This window comes from Vicia villosa, unplaced genomic scaffold (genome assembly GCF_029867415.1).
Source record: "Vicia villosa cultivar HV-30 ecotype Madison, WI unplaced genomic scaffold, Vvil1.0 ctg.003892F_1_1, whole genome shotgun sequence".
NCBI lineage: Eukaryota > Viridiplantae > Streptophyta > Magnoliopsida > Fabales > Fabaceae > Vicia > Vicia villosa.
The window spans coordinates 77471-100388 of NW_026706330.1; the positions used below are offsets into that span (position 1 = coordinate 77471).

General features: G+C 32.3%; 1 protein-coding gene across 1 annotated transcript; it reads right to left on the reverse strand.

Moving 5' to 3' along the window:
• Nucleotides 1-12062: 12062 nt before the first annotated feature.
• On the reverse strand, nucleotides 12063-13869 carry LOC131641633 (F-box protein PP2-A13-like). Its single transcript, XM_058911933.1, has 3 exons — nucleotides 13083-13869; nucleotides 12828-12946; nucleotides 12063-12697 (listed from the first exon to the last, which is right to left on the reverse strand). The coding sequence occupies exons 1-3, from the start codon at nucleotides 13410-13412 to the stop codon at nucleotides 12286-12288; spliced, it is 861 nt and encodes a 286-aa protein (XP_058767916.1). The 5' UTR covers nucleotides 13413-13869; the 3' UTR covers nucleotides 12063-12285.
• Nucleotides 13870-22918: the final 9049 nt, after the last annotated feature.

The following is a 22918-nucleotide window of genomic DNA, read 5'->3' on the forward strand; positions in this document are numbered from 1 at the left end:
TTCATTCTTCTTTCTTGCTTCTGATCTCTGAAGCTTGACAGCACTCAGCTTGCTTCAGTTTCCATGGTTTTGCTTCTAGTGTTTGCTTCTTGAAGATTTTCTTCACTTCTCTGTACCTGCAAAACACTTAAACCATATAGAACTTGCAGTTCTTGTTAGTGAATGTGTGGGAGCCTTTACCAGCAACTGATAGATTTAATCAAATCATTTATCATTTATCTTTCTCCCCCTTTTTGTCATAACATCAAAAAGAATATTTAAAAAGATTCAGATGCATAAGACAAATAGAAACACTGGAATGTGAAACAAAGAAACGTTTTCATTGATAATCAAAAGATATTACAAAAGGTTCCTATGTTTAACAAGCAGAAGCAGCAAGGAAAAGAAAACTACAAAGTAGAATTTCCAAAGAGGAAATGACTACAAAAATTAAAAACAGAACCCTAGTTAGACACGCTCTGTGTCAACCCATCAAGAATCCCGGAGGACTTCTTGTCTTCCAGACTGAAACCTCCACTGTAGGAGAGATCCCAGAACCAAGGAGGAAGTGAGGGACAGTTCACAGACAGAGAGCTAATGTTGCAAACGGGGCTTTCCCTCAACATAGAAGTCAAGAATATCATTCTTAACCTCCTCCCATAACTCAAGAAAGTCTTCTGTCTTTGGATGAAAGTTGATAACAACATCAAAGAAGAGTCTGACTTGAGCGGTATTAGAAGAGCCATCCCGAGATGCACAGAGATCTGTCGCCTTTGAGTCATGGAGCTTCAACAGGCATAGGGTGAACGCTAGGTTTAGAGAGAAGAGATGAAAAACGAGAGAGAGAGAGAGAGAGAGAAAACTTTTAAGAGGAAAACAAAAAGATAGGAAACCAAAAACCATTTTGAAGAGTATTTAAAAGAAAATAAAGTGAAACGAATGATGAAAAGCATTTAATGTTACGTGACGTGAGGAGAGATAATAAAGACAAATGAGGTGACTAGCACAGTTACCTATGGTCGGCGTCCCTTCAACTGCACGCGCGCTTATCCATGAATAGTAACGACAGGTTTACCATCCCGAGATAAAACATAACAGCTGTTTTTGCTTTAAAAGAGGTTCTGAATCAACTTAGACAATGAAACGTTAGTAATAACCGAATCATAATTTCTAAAAGAACTCAATCAGAACTTCTCATTAAAAAAATGTTCCACATTCATTTCAGAAGATACTCATACATGAGAACTTCTCATCTTCTCATTCTGGGCATAAATCCATACTGATGTTCTTCAGAATGAACTTAAACCTATCTTCAGCCAGGGGTTTTGTAAAGATATCAGCCCATTGATGGTCTGTATCCACAAAGTTTAAAGAAATAACACCCTTCTGAACATAGTCCCTTATGAAATGATGTTTAATCTCAATATGTTTAGCTTTTGAATGAAGAATGGGATTCTTAGATAAACATATAGCAGAAGTATTATCACAGAATATAGGAATGTTACTCTCAAATATCTGATAATCTTCTAACTGACTCTTCATCCAGAGCATCTGTGTACTACAACCAGCAGCTGCGACATATTCTGCTTCTGTTGTTGATAGAGCAATAGTTGCTTGCTTCTTGCTGTACCAGGAGATCAAATGACTTCCAAGAAATTGGCAACTTCCTGAAGTACTTTTTCTTTCAATTCTGTCTCCAGCATAGTCAGCATCGCAGAATCCTACTAAGTTGTATTCTTTAGATTTTCTGTAAACTAAACCAACATTAGTAGTACCTTTCAGATACCTTAGAATTCTCTTAACAGCAGTTAAATGAGATTCTCTAGGATCTGATTGGAATCTAGCACACAAACAAACACTGAACAGAATGTCAGGTCTAGAAGCAGTCAGATATAGAAGAGATCCAATCATACCTCTGTATAACTTCTGATCTACCTTCTTACTTACCTCATCCTTACCTAAGATGCATGTTGGATGCATAGGAGTTTTGGCTTCTTTGCAGTCCAGAAGATTAAACTTCTTCAGAAGTTCCTTCACATACTTGGTTTGGTGAACATACGTTCCTTCTGATGTTTGATTTATTTGTATTCCGAGGAAATACTTGAGTTCTCCCATCATGCTCATTTCAAACTCAGCCTGCATAGACTTAGCAAACTCCTTTCCAAGTGTAGCATTAGATGTTCCAAAAATAATATCATCTACATATATTTGACAAATTAAAATATCCTTTTCAAAGGTTTTACAAAAGAGAGTAGTGTCCACTTTTCCTCTAGTGAAACCATTATCTAGAAGGAAAGAACTTAAGCGTTCATACCAAGCTCTGGGAGCCTGTTTCAATCCATACAATGATTTCTTTAGTTTAAAAACATGATTAGGAGACATAGAGTCTTCAAAACCAGGAGGTTGATGGACATAAACTTCTTCATCTATATAACCATTTAAGAAGGCACTCTTAACATCCATTTGATAGAGAGTGATGTTATGTTGAGTGGCAAAAGAAATTAATAGACGAATAGATTCTAACCTGGCCACTGGTGCAAAGGTTTCTGTGTAGTCAATCCCTTCTTGCTGACTATAACCCTGAGCCACCAGTCTGGCTTTGTTCCTTACCACTTCACCTTTCTCACTGAGCTTGTTTCTGAAGACCCATTTTGTACCGATTATATTGAATCCATCTGGTCTAGGAACAAGATCCCAAACATCATTCCTTGTGAACTGATTTAGTTCTTCTTGCATAGCAATTATCCAGTCTGGATCTTCTAGAGCATGATCAACAGAAGTTGGCTCGATCAAAGATACAAGACCTAATTGACAGTCTGCATTGTTCCTAAGGAATGCTCTTGTTCTGATTGGATCATCCTTCTTTCCAAGAATGACATCTTCTGAATGACCAGAGATGAGTCTGGATGATCTTCTGACAGATGGTTCTTCAGATATGTTTAGATCCTCCAGAGAAGCTGATACTTGATCTTCAGATTCTTTGCTTCTGAGAAGCTCTGCTTCTGATGCGTTGCTTCTTGGCTCAACAACTTCTGATATGTCAATATCATAACCTGCAAAATTATCAAACTGCTTTGGTTTTTCAGAACCAAGCTTATCATCAAACCTGATATTGATTGATTCTTCTACAACCAATGTTTCAGTATTGTATACTCTGTAGCCTTTTGAGCGTTCAGAATATCCAAGAAGGAAACACTTTTGAGCTTTGGAATCAAACTTACCAAGATGATCTTTAGTGTTCAGAATAAAGCATACACATCCAAAAGGATGGAAATATGAAATATTGGGCTTTCTATTCTTCCACAATTCATAAGGAGTCTTATTTAGAATAGGTCTGATAGAGATTCTATTCTGAATATAGCATGCAGTGTTTATTGCTTCTGCCCAGAAATGCTTAGCCATATTGGTTTCATTGATCATGGTTCTGGCCATTTCTTGAAGAGTCCTATTCTTTCGTTCTACAACCCCATTTTGCTGTGGAGTTCTAGGACAAGAGAAATCATGGGCAATACCATTTTCTTTGAAGAATTCTTCAAAGGATCTGTTCTCAAATTCACCACCATGATCACTTCTGACCTTTATGATTTTACACTCTTTTTCAGATTGAATCTGAATGCAGAAATCAAAGAACACTGAATGAGTCTCATCCTTGTGTTTCAAGAATTTTACCCATGTCCAGCGACTATAATCATCTACGATGACTAATCCATATTTCTTTCCTCTGACAGATGCTGTTTTGACTGGGCCAAACAGATCAATGTGCAAGAGTTCTAATGGCCTTGAGGTAGAAACAACATTCTTAGACTTGAATGCAGGTTTGGAGAACTTGCCCTTCTGACATGCTTCACAAAGAGCATCTGATTTGAATTTCAGATTAGGGAGTCCTCTGACCAGATTCAGTTTGTTAATCTGAGAGATCTTTCTCAAACTAGCATGACCTAATCTCCTGTGCCAGACCCACTGCTCTTCAGAAACAGACATAAGACAAGTCACCTTCTGACTCATAAGATCTTGCAGATCTGTCTTATAAATGTTGTTCTTCCTCTTGCCTGTAAATAGGATTGAGCCATCCTTCTGATTTACAGCCTTGCAAGACTCTTGATTAAAGATTATATCATAACCGTTGTCACTTAATTGACTGATAGATAAGAGGTTATGAGTTAATCCTTCTACAAGAAGTACATTAGAAATGGAAGGAGAGTTACCAGACTTTATAGTTCCAGAGCCAATTATCTTGCCCTTCTGATCTCCTCCGAACTTGACTTCTCCTCCAGACTTAAGCACCAGGTCTTGGAACATAGACCTTCTTCCTGTCATGTGTCGCGAGCATCCAGAGTCCAGGTACCATGACATGTTGTGCCTTGTCCTTTTTGCAGTCAAGGATATCTGCAATAGGAATAATCTTATCCTTAGGTACCCACATCTTTTTGGGTCCTTTCTTGTTAGATTTTCTCAAGTTCTGATTGAACTTGGGTTTAACATTGTAAGCAATAGGAGGAACAGCATGATAATTCTTAATGTGAGTTTCATGATATTTCCTAGGTTGTGTCACATGCTTCTTGGTGTGTGTTATGTGAAAACTTTGTGCATGTGAGGTGTGCCTAATATCATGAGAGTGGCCATACTTGAACTGATCATACAATGGCTTGTATGTGATTTTCATCTCATCAACAGGTTCAAGTTTGTATGGGGTTTCACCCTCATAACCAATGCCAACTCTCTTGTTTCCAGACACAGCATATATCATAGAAGCTAGCTGACTTCTGCCAATACTTCTAGATAAGAACTTCCTGAAACTTAAATCATATTCTTTCAGAATATGGTTTAGATTAGGAGTGGATTTTTCTGAATTAGAAGGAGATCCAACATCATTGGATAATTTTAAAAGTTTATCTTTCAATTCAGAATTTTCCAATTCAAGCCTCTTTGTTTCAAATTCAAATAGCTTTTTCAGCTTTTTGTATTTAATACAAATCTGAGACTTGGATTCCAGAAGTTCAGTTAATCCGGAAACTAACTCATCTCTAGTAAGTTCAGAAAATACCTCTTCAGAATCTGATTCTGATGTAGATTCTGATCCGTCATCTTCTGTCGCCATCAGCGCACAGTTGGCCTGCTCATCTTCTGAATCATCTTCTGACTCATCCCAGGTTGCCATAAGACCTTTCTTCTTATGAAACTTTTTCTTGGGGCTTTCCTTCTGAAGATTTGGACATTCATTCTTGTAGTGTCCAGGCTCATTGCATTCATAGCACATGACCTTCTTCTTGTCAAATCTTCTTTCATCAGAAGATTCTCCACGTTCAAATTTCCTTGAACTTCTGAAGCCTTTGAACTTCCTTTGCTTGGTCTTCCAGAGTTAATTTAGCCTTCTGGAAATCATGGACAGTTCATCTTCTTCTTCAGATTCTGATTCTTCAGGATCTTCTTCTCTAGCCTGAAAAGCGTTAGTGCATTTCTTGATATTGGATTTTAATGCAATAGACTTACCTTTCTTTTGAGGCTCATTTGCGTCCAGCTCAATCTCATGGCTTCTCAAGGCACTGATAAGCTCTTCCAGAGAAACTTCATTCAGATTCTTTGCAATCTTGAATGCAGTCACCATAGGACCCCATCTTCTGGGTAAGCTTCTGATGATCTTCTTCACATGATCAGCCTTGGTGTATCCTTTGTCAAGAACTCTCAATCCAGCAGTAAGAGTTTGAAATCTTGAAAACATCTTTTCAATGTCTTCATCATCCTCCATCTTAAAGGCTTCATACTTCTGGATTAAGGCAAGAGCTTTTGTCTCCTTGACTTGAGCATTTCCTTCATGAGTCATTTTCAAGGACTCATATATGTCATAGGCCGTTTCCCTGTTAGATATCTTCTCATACTCAGCATGAGAGATAGCATTCAGCAAAACAGTTCTGCATTTATGATGATTCCTGAAAAGCTTCTTTTGATCATCATTCATTTCTTGCCTTGTCAGCTTTACGCCTCTGGCATTTACAGGATGTTTGTAACCATCCATCAGAAGATCCCATAGATCACCGTCTAGACCCAGAAAGTAACTTTCCAGTTTATCTTTCCAGTATTCAAAGTTTTCACCATCAAATACCGGCGGTCTAGTATAACCATTGTTACCGTTGTATTGCTCAGCAGAGCCAGATGTAGATGTAGTCTTTTCACTTTCATCAACCATCTTTTAAATGAAGCGTTTTTCTCTTCCTGAATCTTTTCTAAACACGGTTAAGTGCTTGCACCTTAGAACCGGCGCTCTGATACCAATTGAAGGATAGAAAAACACTTAGAAAGGGGGGGGATTGAATAAGTGTAACTTCAAATCTTGGACAATAAAAATAAATTGCACAATTATTTTTATCCTGGTTCGCTGTTAACGAAGCTACTCCAGTCCACCCCCGCAGAGATGATTTACCTCAACTGAGGATTTAATCCACTAATCGCACGGATTACAATGGTTTTCCACTCAGCCGCAACTAAGTCTTCCAGAGTCTTCTGATCACAACTTGATCACTCCAGGAACAACTGCTTAGTTCACTCCTAAGACTTTTCTAGAGTCTACTGATCAACACGATCACTCTAGGCTTAGTTCACTCCTAAGACTTTCTGCTCAGCCAACTGCTAAGACTTCCTAGAGTATACTGATCAACACGATCACTCTAGTTCCTTACAACTTAATGTAATCTATTCAAGAGTTTACAAATGCTTCTTAAAAGCGATAATCACAACTGTGATATCTCTTACAGTTTAAGCTTAATCTCACTAAGATATTACAACAGCAATGTAGTGAGTTGATGAAGATGAAGATTCTGAGTTTAGATTTGAACAGCGTTTCAGCAAGTTAATTTGAATTGTCTTTGTTCAGATTCGTTAACCTTGCTTCTCATCAGAACTTCATATTTATAGGCGTTGAGAAGATGACCGTTGAATGCATTTAATGCTTTGCGTGTTCCGTACAGCTTTGCATTTAATGTTATACGCTTTTGTCAACTACCTCGAGCCTTGTTCACGCTGTGTCTACTGACGTAGCCTTTAGTAGCTTTTAACGTTCCTTTTGTCAGTCAGCGTAGTCTGCCACGTGTACTTCCTTCTGATCTGATGTTTGTGAATACGACGTTTGAATATCATCAGAGTCAAACAGCTTGGTGCACAGCATCTTCTGATCTTCTGACCTTGAAGTGCTTCTGAGCGTGATACCATCTTCTGATCTTCAGTGCTTCTGATCTTATGTTCTTCTGATGCTTTCATAGACCCATGTTCTGATTCTGCTTCGACCATCTTCTGATGTCTTGCCAGACCATGTTCTGATGTTGCATACTGAACCATTTGATATACAACTTCTGAGCGCTGAATTATGCGTACTCTTTATATATTTCCTGAAAGGGAAATTGCATTGGATTAGAGTACCATATTATCTTAAGCAAAATTCATATTATTGTTATCATCAAAACTAAGATAATTGATAAGAACAAATCTTGTTCTAACAACCCAAACTGATCATGTCACCACATGTATCAGGAATGGGTGATGATGCTTTTTATCAATGGGACAATATTAAATGCACATGTTTCTGATTACTTTTTAAAAAAATTGATTCCAAGCGATTTAGTTCTATTCCTCATCAGATCACGGCATGAAGGCCGGTTAATAATACTTAAGGCTTCTTCCGACTCCTTTAGTGTTCGAAAAAGTCTTAGGGACAGTTGTTTTGGACCGGCCAAAAGGTCCAACAAACCAATGACTCAATCCATCTCAAATCCACTATACTCAACCCACTATATAAAAACAGTCCATGTATTATGAGAAGATACACAATCTCTGATCTCCAATTTCACTATATTCATCTTGAATCTTGAACTGATTTAGGCGTTAGAATACTAATCATGCAGATCCATCCTGCGTCACCGTAAAAAAGATCGGAATCACCGTTCAAGATCAACAATTATTCAACTCTCTTCATTTCGGATTCTTTTGCAAAACTAACACCTCCATTTCTAATTCTTGAACAGAATAACTCATGTATTAAATTTCCTAACTAATCTTATAAAAAGAACATCTAAAATAAAAATAAAAAAATGTTTAAGTTGTGAGTATATATCGTGATTTTTATTAACTTTTTATAAACACTGAATTTAAATGGAACGTAGAAACTAATATTATCTTCAAATGAAGAGGTTTAACAAGATTATTTGAAGGCATGGTTTAATTTTTGGTAGGTTCATTTTATTTGATAAATACTTTTAATGTATTGACGATATACTTGCATTACTTCAAACACGTGATAAAATTGTTCAATTTCAAAACAAAACAAAAAATTGAAAATCAATACCCTAAGAGTGAGACATGTACATGTTGAAAATAAAGTTCATCAGATGACATACAAAAGGTGGAAAGGACCACATGCAATGGAAAGGAAAATAACAACTAAAAGGTCATAAATTCAAGAAAGTTGATGTGAGATTCCAGCACATATGCGGTGTTGAATGTTTGGTTTCAAGAATAGACCACTAAAAATTAATCTTAAAAGTTTACTATTGTAGCTTCTAAATTTGGAAGCTTTTTGTGGACTATATCCGCTTCTCTATACGCGGCCAAAATCACAAACTTTAACTCAGATGAGTGAGTTTTCCTACCTACAAAAACAATTTACACTTCTTTTTTTTCATCACTACTATTGTTTCATATTAGCACAGAGTTAACACATAAACCACCTTTGGTATGAGTAGTTTTGAAAAGGAGTCGTTGTCAGTCATTAAAGCATGGTCATAATTGAGTGTACAAACGTATAGACTTCTTCTAGTTGATTGGCTAAGACCCTAATCGATTGCGTAGTTCAAAAAAGCCTTTAAAAGAATGCAGTCAATTTCCTAATCACTTTGCTCGGCCTTGAAAATATTTTTAAGAGATAAAAGAGGTTTTAAGTGTGTGTGTGTGTGTGAATTGCCTTAATATTTTAGGAGTTATTCCCATCTTTTACAAACTCTAGTCACTCAGACAGACACGGCCAAACGAGCTTTTACGCTTCATCTCTTTTAGAACTCTGAGGTTTTCAAGATCCAGTGCTAGATATATCGATCATACAAACACTTCACTGAAATTTTGAGTCTCCTACTAGACGAGGCTTGAGTTGTCTCCAAGTTTAGTCGCCAAAATCTCAGAGTTTGAAAGTCATTACCACCGACTTCAACAACCATTAGAGTTGTTGTCATCAAAACTTTAGACATGTTATCAACTGTATACAATCAAAAAGCCCTTCCTCTTTGTAACAAAAACAAGGGGTTGGGGGAAACTGTTTTGGGTCACTCTCAAAGGCCTAATAAAGAACAAGGTCCTTTGAGTGTGTCCTTTCTTCAACAAAATAATTCTATTGGAGGACTACGAGTGTGTCTTTGGATATGTGGCGATGAAAATCAATTTGGATTGAATTGATTTTATTATTTTGAAAGCATGGTTTTAAATAAAATATTATGACAGAATTTGAAACATATAGTTGATTATATTTAGTGAGATAAGACTTAATTGTTTTTTTTCTTGATTATAGTTTAAAGTGAGTTAAAAATAAATAGATTTATGTTTAAATAAACTAATTCTAGAGAATAAATTTCAATATAAAAATTACGATTAAACTTAAACGTTACACATCAATTTTTTAAAAAATATTATTATATTTTCCAACTTAAATTCAAAAATAACAATCTTTTTCAACTATATATCAAATTAGTCATGTTTCAAAAAAAAATCTCAATCCACCCTTATAATTCTTAGGCACCTAGCGAAATTCCAATTATGCCCCTTGATTTCAGAGATGTATATCAGGAGGCACCTTTTTATGCCAAAATTTGTTTCTTTCTGGAGCCTTATCTACAGAAGCATTAAAAACATAGTGAACCTTGAAAAAATTCAAATAATTCAGTTCATGAAATATTCGGTAGATATATCTACGGAACGTGGTAAAAATAGAATGTTCCGTAGATGTACCTACGCAACATTCTGTTATATTTTAAATCAACAACATTTCACTCCCAAACTCAAATTGTTTTAACATCAAAATATAGTACATCAAAGTAGTGTAATGTAAAGGCAATGGTATATAGTACACAAAAAGAATACATTGTATAAATCATCCAAATAGTATCATACATAATCAAAATAAAGTACATTAATCTAATAAAAATACAGACATCAAAACAATCATCACGATCACTACTGTGTGTGACGAACAACATCCTCATCCTCTCCTCTACATCTACGGAACTACGTAATGTTTCATTTGTTCCGTAGATGCACCAACGGAACGTTCTACAACACACAAACAAAACAATGGCGTCTGTAACTGTTCACTTTCCTGGAAAACCCATTTTTGAGCCACTGGTCGTCTGTTTTACACAACAAATAATACTGACATTGTCTCTAAACTATGTTTCTAAAACTATCCAATAATTTCTACACCTAAAATTGTATTCTAACTTTATTACGGGAAATACTCGAAAATAACTCGAAAAGTCAAAAACTTACCTATTAAATTGAGTCTTGAACGAGTTCAAATGTGTTGATCGTTGACGCTGATGTTCACTGCCAAACTCGAGGGAAAACAACGGAGTTTGGTGGAATTTTGATTTTTGAGGTTGAGAGAGATTGAGAGTGTAGAGAAGATGAAAAGTGAAGATGAAAAGTGAAGAATGAGGGAGGAGAAGAGTTTGGCGCGAATATAAGATCAAACGCTCTCGGAGGTGCATAACTGGGAATATTCCGTATATGCACCTACGGAACAAATGAACGTTGAATAAAAAAATGTGTTTCCAGAGATACATCTATGAAAACAGTGGGACTTTTTGGCAACGCGCATGGTGGCTAAGAAGTCTAAGAGTTGGATTAAGAGTTTTCCAAAAAAAATCACAACAAAGAGTATGCATCGGGACAACTGGCGCATGCTCTCAAAATTATACTTCGGCGTCAGACCAATTGGTGCATGCTCTCAAAATTATACTCAGGAGTCAAACCAATTGACACATGCTTATAACCAATAAAATAAAAAACAAATGCACAATGACGTCAGACCAATTAACGCATGTATATAACAAATATGTCAATTCATCTGATGCATGTTTATTGTTGTATTTTTTTTGTTTGAAACATTGGTGGATTGATATATAATTAGGAAAGATAGTTAGTTTAGAAATTAAGTTGGAAAAGATGAATATTTTTATTAAAAAAAAATATCTTACACATCCTACATTTAAGTAGAATTAACTTGTAGGTTGAATATATAAAATTCTCCTGTAATATAGGCGAAATTCGTTTTTCCCCTGTAACAAATTTTTTTTTAAACACCCTCTTGAAATATAAAAATACTATGTCTTTTGTCCCTTAAATGTAAAGTTTACTCCTGTAATATTTTTTTATTTGATTTTCCCCCTAGATTTGGTTTTTAAATTGCACGTTTAGGGAAAAATCCAAAATAAAAAATATTACAAGAAGAAACTATAAAAAAAATATTACCAAAGAGCACATTTCAACTATATTACAAGGTGAAAAGTGATATTAACCCTTAATTTTATATATCTAAACATATATCAAAAATCGATTTAAAATGAGTTATACACCTCCTAAAATTGTTTTTGGATCTCCCAATCAATATTTATGAGTAGGGTACAAACAAAAAGTGGAACAAACAGCATGCAATGGAAAGGAAAGTTTCAACTAATAGGTCATAAATCCAAGTGAGTCTCACATCAGATGGGGATCCACTTGCAACATGGACAGACCATCTATGTCAAAAGCTTAGAGATATTTAGGTAAAGGTGTGGAAACTATATCCCCACATATACAAGTATCTGATTGATATTTATCTGTTTAATCACTTTTCTAACTCACAATTGCATAGGGACACAAAAATACAGCCACAGAAGCTGTTCTAAACAAATCTTTAAAAAAATGAAGATATTTCAAATGACATCTATGTGAAATCCTTAAAAAAAAAAAGTTTAAGGATATTGATTGAAGAAAAATGTTTAGATTTTCAAACATAAACTATCCATGCAAACCAGCTGAAGTAATAGAACACATGATCCATTCCAATCTTTGAAAAAACACAACAATCAATTTCCAATATTAACAAAACAATACATAGACAAGTCACACCTCGATTCCGGCTTGAAACTTTATCTTATCAAAGAAACAAAACATCTAAATTCGGAAGCCTTTTATGGACTATATCCGTAAATATCACTTCCGCTTCTCCATACGCGACCAAAATCACAACTTCAACTCAGGTGACTGAGTTTTCCTATCTACAAAAACAATTTACATTTCTATTTTTACATTACTGTTGCATATAAGCACAGAGTCGACACACAAACCACCTTTCGTATGAGTACAATCTATCTGAGTCAACGAAAACTTGACATTCATCAAATCATTTGGACTCTTAGAAACAAAGTTTCCTACATGGTAGAGGATCCAGTGGCCTGGATTATCCAAATGAGTATGGGATACAGCGCGTTGACTGTCAGAAGTTGTAAGCTGAAACTTGGCAGGTTTCATGTCCCATCCATGGATGTGCTCGGTCTTACAAACTCGACGACCGAGCTTCTTGGATGACCTGCCAAGGTGAAGTCTGAAGTACACACTGTATGTCCCTTCTGGAAATTGGAAATCAATGTCTCCTTCCACTTCAAGCCACCAAATTTGATGAAGATAAGCAACTGTGTGGAACCTATTCATACACAAACAACAAGGGTATACTACATCAAATTCCACTATATTCATGTGTTCGAAAAGTTGTCTAACCGAGCTGAGTATAGAATCTAGCACAAGCAACATAGTTTGACTTACAATAACCTCACCTTGACTCTTCAGTCGAAATGTGATTCCAGTATCTGCGATCATCTATCCCCGTAATCCTTAACGCTTTGGAAGAAATCGCCAAACAAACCCCACCAGTCCTCTTATCCATCCAAATTTCCTAAACAAAAGTAACATTTTTGACAAATAAACATCAAGCACTTGAAAATCATGTCATGATTTACTAGTTTTCTATTTCTTTTCTTTTGAGAAATGAAGATAAACTCTACTCAAATTATCGGGCCAAGATAACTTACCTTGGTTCCATTGTCAAACAAGTTATGCTTGCAAAGTCTAGCATAAATATCCCTCATCCCCAATTCAGCAACAGAACTAGTAGTATCATCATCCTCCAAAGCTTTTCCCATGATGAACTTATAATTCAAAGGCAACTTCGATTCCCAAACAAAATCAGCAAAAGAAGCATCACGAAACGCCCTATTCAATCGCGCTAGCTTACATATATCCGGCGGATCCAAATACATCAACACCAATGCCACACAACTCTCAGGTATATCCCCAAGCCTTGGCCTCATGGAACTAGAACCCCCATCATCACATACACATGATGAAAAATTAGCACCCATGTTTAAAACACACCTAACCCTTTATCCTCACAATGTAAAATTCTTAGATTTCACAAACCCAGTATATGAATTCAAGTAAAAACTTGATCTTGAACTTCAATTTCTCAAATTCATCACATACCAAACCAAACTACTTCATACCCACAATTTAAAATTCCAAATTTTCACAAACCCAGATCATGGATTCAACTAAAAACTATATCTTGAACTTGAATTCATCAAATTCGTTGCACAATGAATCAATTGAATACTATACCTCCCAATGTTGAAAGCAAAGCAAAAAATCTAATTGTGAAGAAGGGAAATTGGAGATGGAAACGACAACTATGGAGCTGTTGTGAATTCCTATGAGCGACACGCGTGTGTGCGCCGTTTTCCAGTTGGACTGGGTTCTTCAAGATCTATGCTTAAAAGAAGATCAGATAGTGTTCACGCTGTGAGAAAGAGAGAAAGAGATAAAGAAGAAAAATGTGACGTGTATGTCCAAGATCATCATTTTAGAATTTTAAATATTAAATTTTTGTTTTAAAAATACTAGTTAAAAAGTTGTCGGAATACTAAACATTAGGGGATGGCAAAACAAACCGTCGGCCACGCCTTGTCCCATTCCGCCTTGTTTTAAGTCCGAAAAAAAAATGGCAAATTTGTCCCGTCAAGACGGCGGGTTTTATAACGCTCGAGACTATATTTTTGAGATTGTCGACTGACCCCACAAACCAACACGAGTCTTTTCAGCATGTTTTGACCTCACTCGCACGTTTTACGAGAAACTTTTCAGACCATCCCAATATTGCTCCAAGTGAAGCATGCTTAACTGTGGAGTTCTTATGGAACGGGCTACCGAAAAGAAAATACATCTTGTTTTTGGTAGCCCGTTCCATTAAAACTCCACATTTCAGCGTGCTTGACTTGGAGCAATTTTAAGATGACATTTTGGGAAGTTTCCGGAAAGCGTGTAAGTGGGGACAAAACATGCTTATAAGACTTGTGTTGGTTTGTGGGGTCAGTCGATAATTCTGAAAGGAGTCCATGGTATTACAAATGATATCAGAGTCATATGTCTCCCAGTACGATGTGGTTCGAGGACAAACCATGCGGAAGATGGTGGGCATGTAACACCCGAGGCTGAAGAAGACGAGGAGTGGTTGCACCGCATGTAACACCTGATGCAGAAAGGGGCAAGGTTGGTTGACACATCAGAATGAGAGGGATCTTGAGGCTATGATGGAAAGGGACTCCATAGTTGAAGGAATGCATATAAGGATGGATAGATACTACCTATACCTTTTGGAAAGTTTCCTGGTTGGTTTGTAGGGTCAATCGATAATTCTAAAAGCAGTTCGCAATATTGCAGGTTTGTCCGCCTATTTATTTTTCATTTTTCTAATAGATTAATAGTCTTTTTTTGCCTTTCGATGAAATTTTTCATTTAGAACAATTTTTTATAAAGCATCTTTTAAACAAGTTTTACTTTAAAAAATGTTGCATAAATAAATATATAAAATAAAACCATCAAAAATTGTAATTACTAGAATTAACTAAAAAAATGACGGACTTAGGCTGAACGAATAGATGTGGTGGACTTTGGCAGGCGGCGGATTTTAGCAGTGCGAGCATTAGCGGGCGGCCTATTTATGGCGGGATGAGCAATGGCGGGCGGCCCTTTTATGGCGATTATGCGGGCAGGCCCGACTAGCCACTATCAGTTTTACCACCCCTAATAAATATACAACTTTTTAATGCGAAAATTACTTCTTCGTCTCAAAGCGAAGAAAAAGAAAAAGGTTAAATATAAAGTGAAGACCTATTTTAGTCTCTCACAAAAATTAAATAATACAAATTAATCCCTAGGTAAAAAATTCAATATCATGGAATTATTATTCTTATTTTCAATTACTTTTAAATCAATGTAATATTCATTTTCTATTTTATTTATTTTAATTTTAATCACTTATAAAAGATGAAAAAAATAAAAATATTATACCTATCAAGGATTGTACCTATGATCCTTCAATTAATAAATAATTTGTTTTACCATTAAACCAATATAATTTTCATATTTTAATTTACAAATAACACTTATACCAATATCTTTTCTTCTTATTATTATTTAATTATTAGCCATACTTAATACATTTTGATCCCTAACAAAAGAAGATTCATATTTATTTTATTACATTGGACCGGACATAGAATTTTTGATAATACATCTATAATGTATGTGATGGTTATGTACTATAATGTAGGATTGAAAATATGAGACTAACATGACTCAATTAAGTTTTGCAAGGGATTAAATAAAATAATTTTAGTTAGGAATCAAAATGTATTAAGTATTGCTAATAATTAAAAAATTAATGAAAAAATATATTGATATAAATGTTATTTATAAATTAAATCATGAAATATATTGGTTAAGTGGTAGAACAATTGCCCATTGAGCACACCTTCAAAACACAAGCTTTCACCACTGAGCCACACAGTACACTTACCAAACCCTAATGATTAAATGCACTCTAAGGTGTATGTTTCTAAGGTGTATGTTGTTAAAATAAATCTTCATGAAAATAGAGATGAGAGAAAGAAAAAACTTAATTATATGATTATTTTATTTTCTTTGATAGAATTTAAAATTTAATAGTAATTTCATTTTTCTCTTTTATAATAATTTATTCTAGGAGTATTTGATAATTTTATTCCGGATTTTTTTCTCATATGCAGTATTATGTTTTTATGTCCTATACAAGTAGACAAAAATCCTTTTGATTGTAAATTTATTAAGAATGACAAATATATCTTCCATAATTGAATGTTATTAATTTGTGATTAATTTATTAAGATTGACAAAATTAATATGATTAATTTAATATTTTATTTCATAACTATAAGTTATAAATTTGTAACTAATTTATTAAGATTGAAAAATTTATATTTCCTAATTAAATGTTATAAATTTTTTAAAATATTAAATGATAAAATTAATGTAATTATTTTAATATTTATTTTATAACGGAATTTTATAATTTTGCGACTAATTTATTTGATAATTAAGTGTTAACAACTTGTTATTAATTTGTGTTATTGTAATTAGCGTATTTTTAAAATAAATAAAAAATGAGTCAGTCAAATATAAAGTGAATTCTCCTTCTTTTCCTTTAATAATATCAAAGATACATGATTATAGATGGTATAAGTCATTTTTTTCTTAAAAAAGTTATATAAAAAAAAAAGAAATTAAAGACTTGATTACAAAAAAAGTAAGATAGTTATTTATTTATTTTTGAAATTTTTATATTGTAAAAATAAGTCTTCTTAGTAGTGATTTGATTAGATAAATTATATTCTTAAAAATAATGCATTGTATTGTATACGTGCATTTTCTTTTGTTTAATTTTCTCGTTTTAGTTTCTTTTATTTCAAATTTATTAATTGTTATGATTCTTGCTTAAAATTTATAATTTTATTTATATTTGTTGAATAATTTTTGTACTATATATTTTATATATATATATATATATATATATATATATATATATATATATATATATATATATATATATATATATATATATATATATATATATATATATATATATATATTCATATAGAGGGCATATCAAATGAGAATGGTTTTTTTATATGAGAATGTGAGAATGAATCTGAACCATTAGATTTTAAAATAAATGGTGTAGATTATATGTGAATCTTTTTTTCTCTCTCCTATGTCATTAATTGATGAGAGATAAAAAAAGATTCACATATAATCTCCACCATTTATTTTAAAATCCAATGGTTCAGATTCATTCTCACATTCTCATATAAAAAAACCATTCTCATATGATATGCCCTATATATATATATATATATATATATATATATATATATATATATATATATATATATATATATATATATATATATATATATATATATATATATATATATATATATATATATGGGACGACTCAAGTGAGAACACTTGGTTATTATGAGAAATGAGAACAATGAATCTAGACCATTAGATTTGATTTTAATGGACTGGATTGGTTTCTCTTTCCATGTTGATTTAAAATAAATATTAAGATCATGGAAAGAGAAACCAATCCAGTCCATTAAAATCAAATCTAATGGTCTAGATTCATTGTTCTCATTTCTCATAATAACCCAGTGTTCTCACTTGAGTCGTCCCCTATATATATATATATATATATATATATATATATATATATATATATATATATATATATATATATATATATATATATATATATATATATATATATATATATATATATATATATAGGGGACGACTCAGGTGAGAACACTTGGTTATTATGAGAAATGAGAACAATGAATCACGACCATTAAATTTGATTTTAATGGATTGGATTGGTTTCTCTTTCTAAGATCCTTAATATTTAATGGATTGGATCTTAGAAAGAGAAACCAATCTAGTCCATTAAAATCAAATTTAATGGTCGTGATTCATTGTTCTCATTTCTCATAATAACCAAGTGTTCTCACCTGAGTCGTCCCCATATATATATATATATATATATATATATATATATATATATATATATATATATATATATATATATATATATATATATATATATATATATATATATATATATATATATATATATATATATGAGGAGGGATCAAATTACACCCGAAGAGTTACACCACGAGTTACACTCGTTCAATAACTACATCTCGAAATAATATTTTTTAAATTCAACCGTTGGATTGAAACATAATATCATATAGATCATTCCTATAAAGTTTGAGCTTAATCTATAATGATTTACTATGTCATTGAATAACATCAAAATTAACGTTATATGAAAGCTCATTTTGACGTTAATCTTTGGATATCTTGATGATATAGTAAATCATTATAGATTAAGCTCAAACTTTATAGGTATGATCTATATGATATTATGTTTCAATCCAACTGTTGAATTTAAAAAATATTATTTCGAGATGTAGTTATTGAACGAGTGTAACTCGTGGTGTAACTCTTCGGGTGTAATTTGATCCCTCCTATATATATATATATATATATATATATATATATATATATATATATATATATATATATATATATATATATAAGGAGGGTTATATTGACTCCAAGAGTAAGTGTTTAACACTTACTCCAAATCATAACCATTGATTTTCATTAATCTAACGGTTTTAATTGATCATTTAATCTAATTATTTTTGGAAATATTTTTTTATATAAAACTTTAATTAAAACCGTTGGATTAATGATAATCAATGGTTATGATTTGGAGTAAGTGTTGAACACTTACTCTTGGAGTCAATATAACCCTCCTATATATATATATATATATATATATATATATATATATATATATATATATATATATATATATATGGGTTAATGAACTTTTTCGTCCCTTTAAATTTTTCAAATTTCGTTTTTAGTCCCTCCAAAATTTTCCTTCAAGAAATCGTCCCTTCAAATTTTTTCTTCCGAACTATTGGTCCCTAACGTCAAATTTCATAGCTAATCGGTGGCTAAAGTCGTAGCTAATCTCTAGCAAATTTGACGTTAGGGACCAATAGTTTAGACGAAAAATTTTGAAGGGACGATTTCTTAAAGGAAAATTTTGGAGGGACTAAAAACGAAATCTGCAATATTTAGAGGGACCAAAAAGTTCATTAACCCTATATATATATATATATATATATATATATATATATATATATATATATATATATATATATATATATATATATATATATATATATATATTTATATATATATATATATAAAGCGTAAGAAAATGTAGCCATGTATTTTATGTATTCGGTATATATTAGCACAATTAGAATTTTTTTATTTAAATGTTGAAATTGTAATTAAATTGGATGTCATCAATTTTTTTATGAATATATTTTATACAAATAATTTTATTATTTATTATAGATTGAAACAAATTAGAAGAATAACATTATATGTATTATTGTAAATCAGAAGTTTACAAATCACACTTAAGTGTGTTGTTGATAAAATTGATTGGATCATCTCAAGTGTATAATAATGCGAGAACTAGTTTTGAATAACCAGAAGTTTCTTCAATCAAATAAAATTTGTGTGCTCCTAAATGAAAATTTGAGAAATTGAGTTTTTATGACATTAATTGTTGCATCGACTAAAAGATCATGCATACGTCTACTCACAACCAGAAGTTTATGAAATAATTTTCTCAACTAATTAGACTAAGATCTTATTTTCTGGATTTTTCAAAAATTACTTGATAAGTATCACATATATTATTAAAATTGATATTGAATATCATGTAGCATATGTTCATAAAAATGGACTTAAAGATTCTTTCTTTAGACGTCTAAAGTTAATTATATGGTTGATATTTGTAAGATCGACATTTCTAAATTAGATATTTGAAACACGCAAAGTATTTTTTAAGATATTTATTCGCATTAAGTCAACAAGTTAGTATATGATAATTTTCTCCTTAACTTACAAACTATTTTAGGTTAATAATCTAATACTTTTAATTTAAGTAAACATTTGGATGTGTTGTATATAATTCAATTGCTCCAATATAGTACGCTAAGATGAGTTTTTGAAGAAATGTTGAGAAATTTCATTTTATATGAATCTCGTATTTGAGGTTTTATCTTGGTCCAATAATTTGATACTTGTTTGAAGCCCAGTAGGCTCGTCATTAATTGATAAATTAATTTTCTCAATATTAGAGGGAGAGAATAAGCAGCTCTAAGTGTGAAGTAGAAGTTCAAATGAACAATTTGAGATAAAATATTATTATATCATTTTGATCCTCGAAGTTCAAAATACAATTCATTTACAAAGTTTATGAAACAAATTATCAGCTGCTAATACTCCACACAAAGTGGATTCTCCTATTGGGCAATCTAATATTGCAATTGAGTTGTAGTTGCACCTGAAGCATGGAAGAAAAGTCAGTTACAATGTTAAAAGTTCTCTACCAATAAAAGAAAATAAAGTTAAAGATGACCCAAGTGAGGATATAAAAATTCTAAGAGAATGTTGACATAATTTATTTTTCAGTTCTAGAAGAACTAATCAAGTACTTGAAATATGAAATAAAGAGACCTCGATAAATTATGTCATGAATGAAATGCAATGGAATCGAAATTGAGATAACCAAAATAAAGTTGACATTGATAATGTATTTTTATACAATATAGTGCTAAAGATAATAATTGATAACGAGGATCATGAATCAAAGTCTATCAGAGATTGTAGACAACGTGAGAATTAGCCAAAATGAGCAGATTATGAATCAAAGTCTATCAAAGATTGTAGACAAAGTGAAAATTGGCCAAAATGAGTAGATCATGAATTAAAGTCTATCAAATATTGTAGACAAAGTGAGGATTGACCAAAATGATGAAATCATGAATCAAAGTTTATCAAAGACTGTAGAGAAAATGAGAATTGGCTAAAATGAACAAGTCAAGTTGAAGAAGAATTAAGCTCACTTTACAAGCGACAAACTTTTGGACATGTAGTTCGAATACCTCAAGATGTGAAATCAATTGAGAAAAATGAGTTTTTATGAAAAAATGGAATGAAATGGTGAAATTGTGAGATACAAACCTTGATTTGTTGCTCAATGACTTTCGCAAAGACCTAAGATTGATTTTGATGAAATATATCCACCTGTAGTGAATACAATTCAATTTTTGATATTTAATTAGTCTTATAGCACAAGAAGGGCTTAATTTGAACATGATGGATGTTGTGACATCTTATTTATACGGCTCACTTGATAGTGACATTTACTGAAATTCCCTAAAAGGTTTAATATATCAGAGACACATAATATTGGATCTCAAGGAAGCTACTCCATCAAATTGAACAAGTCTCTTTATAGTCTAAAATAACATGAAAATATGTGGTATAGTTGCCTTAGTGAATATTTGATAAGGGAGAGATATACAAATAATGTCCTTGTATTTTTATGAAAATATATGGAAAAGAATTTGATATAATAGATATCCATGTGGATGACATAAATATTATTGGAACTTCTGAAGAGTTTCCAAAAACTATAAATTGTTTAAAGAAATTATTTGAGATGAAAGAATTGGGAAATAAAAAGTCCTTACTAATATTTAAACAATGGACTTTTATACACCAAAAAGGTTATATAGAAAAAGTGTTAAAATGTTTCTATATAAGAAAATCTCGCATATTGAAAATATATTAAAATGTTTTTATAAGGACAAATCTCATATGTTGTCTACCTCTATGAGGTTAGATCATGAAATTTGTTGACGATTCCTTTTAGACCTCGAGAAGAGGATAAAAACTTAGTGGTTCTAAAGTACTATATCATAGTGTAATTCAAGCATTCGTCTATCTTGATAATTATACACACCATTATATGTTAATTTCTATAACTCTATTAGCAAGATATAATTCTTCACATGCATGAAGACATTTGAACGGAGTCAAACATATATTTTGTTATCTTAAGGGTAAATGGACATGAGTTTGTTTTATTCTAAAGTATCCAAATTAGAATTAACAGGTTATGCAAAAATATGTTACTCGTCAAATCCTCATATTGGTAGATAGCACAAATATTTTTTTACTTATGGAAGTACAACTATGTCATAGAGACCTGTGAAACAAACCATAATAGTAACTTCAACAAATCATTAAGAAATTGTTAGCACTACATGAGGCAAGTCTGGAATTCATTTGGTTGAGATCCCTAAATCAACAAACATAAAAGACTTGTGGTTTGGCTTCTGGAAAAATAAATGCAACAACCATATATGAAGATAATACTGCATGTATCGCTCAATTGAAAGATGGTTACATTAAAAGAGACCAAAGGAAACATATTTCTCCAAAGTTACTTTTCACTCATGATCTTCTAAAAGGTAAAGATATAAGCATCCAACAAATTCGTTCAAGTGATAATCTTCTAGACCTTTTCTCAAAGTCACTCCTAAAAATAACTTTTGACAAACTAATATGAAAAATTGGTCTTCATCATCAAAGAAATGATCATTCAGCTGGGGGTGAATTTTCTTAAAAGGATATTATACTCTTTTTCCTTCACTAGATTTTGTTTCCACTGAGTTTTTTCTAGTAAGATTTTAACAAGACATAATCTTGAACAAACATCCAAGGGAGACTGTAATGAATAATGGATAATGGTCTCTCTATAATTTCCTTTCTTATTTGTAATAATTTGTATTGATTAGTAACGAGACAATTCCCTCGTAAAGAATATTGTACTCGATCTTTTTCCTTCACTAAAATGTTTCTCACTGGATTTTTTCTAGTAAGGTTTTAATGAGACATACTCTTGATAGACATCCAGGAGGAGTGTTATAAATCACATGATTATGGATGCCCATAAATGAGTGAATCTCATATTGATTTTCCATTCATTACATATATCCTATAAATATGACTGATAATGAGAATAATACAATACTATTTC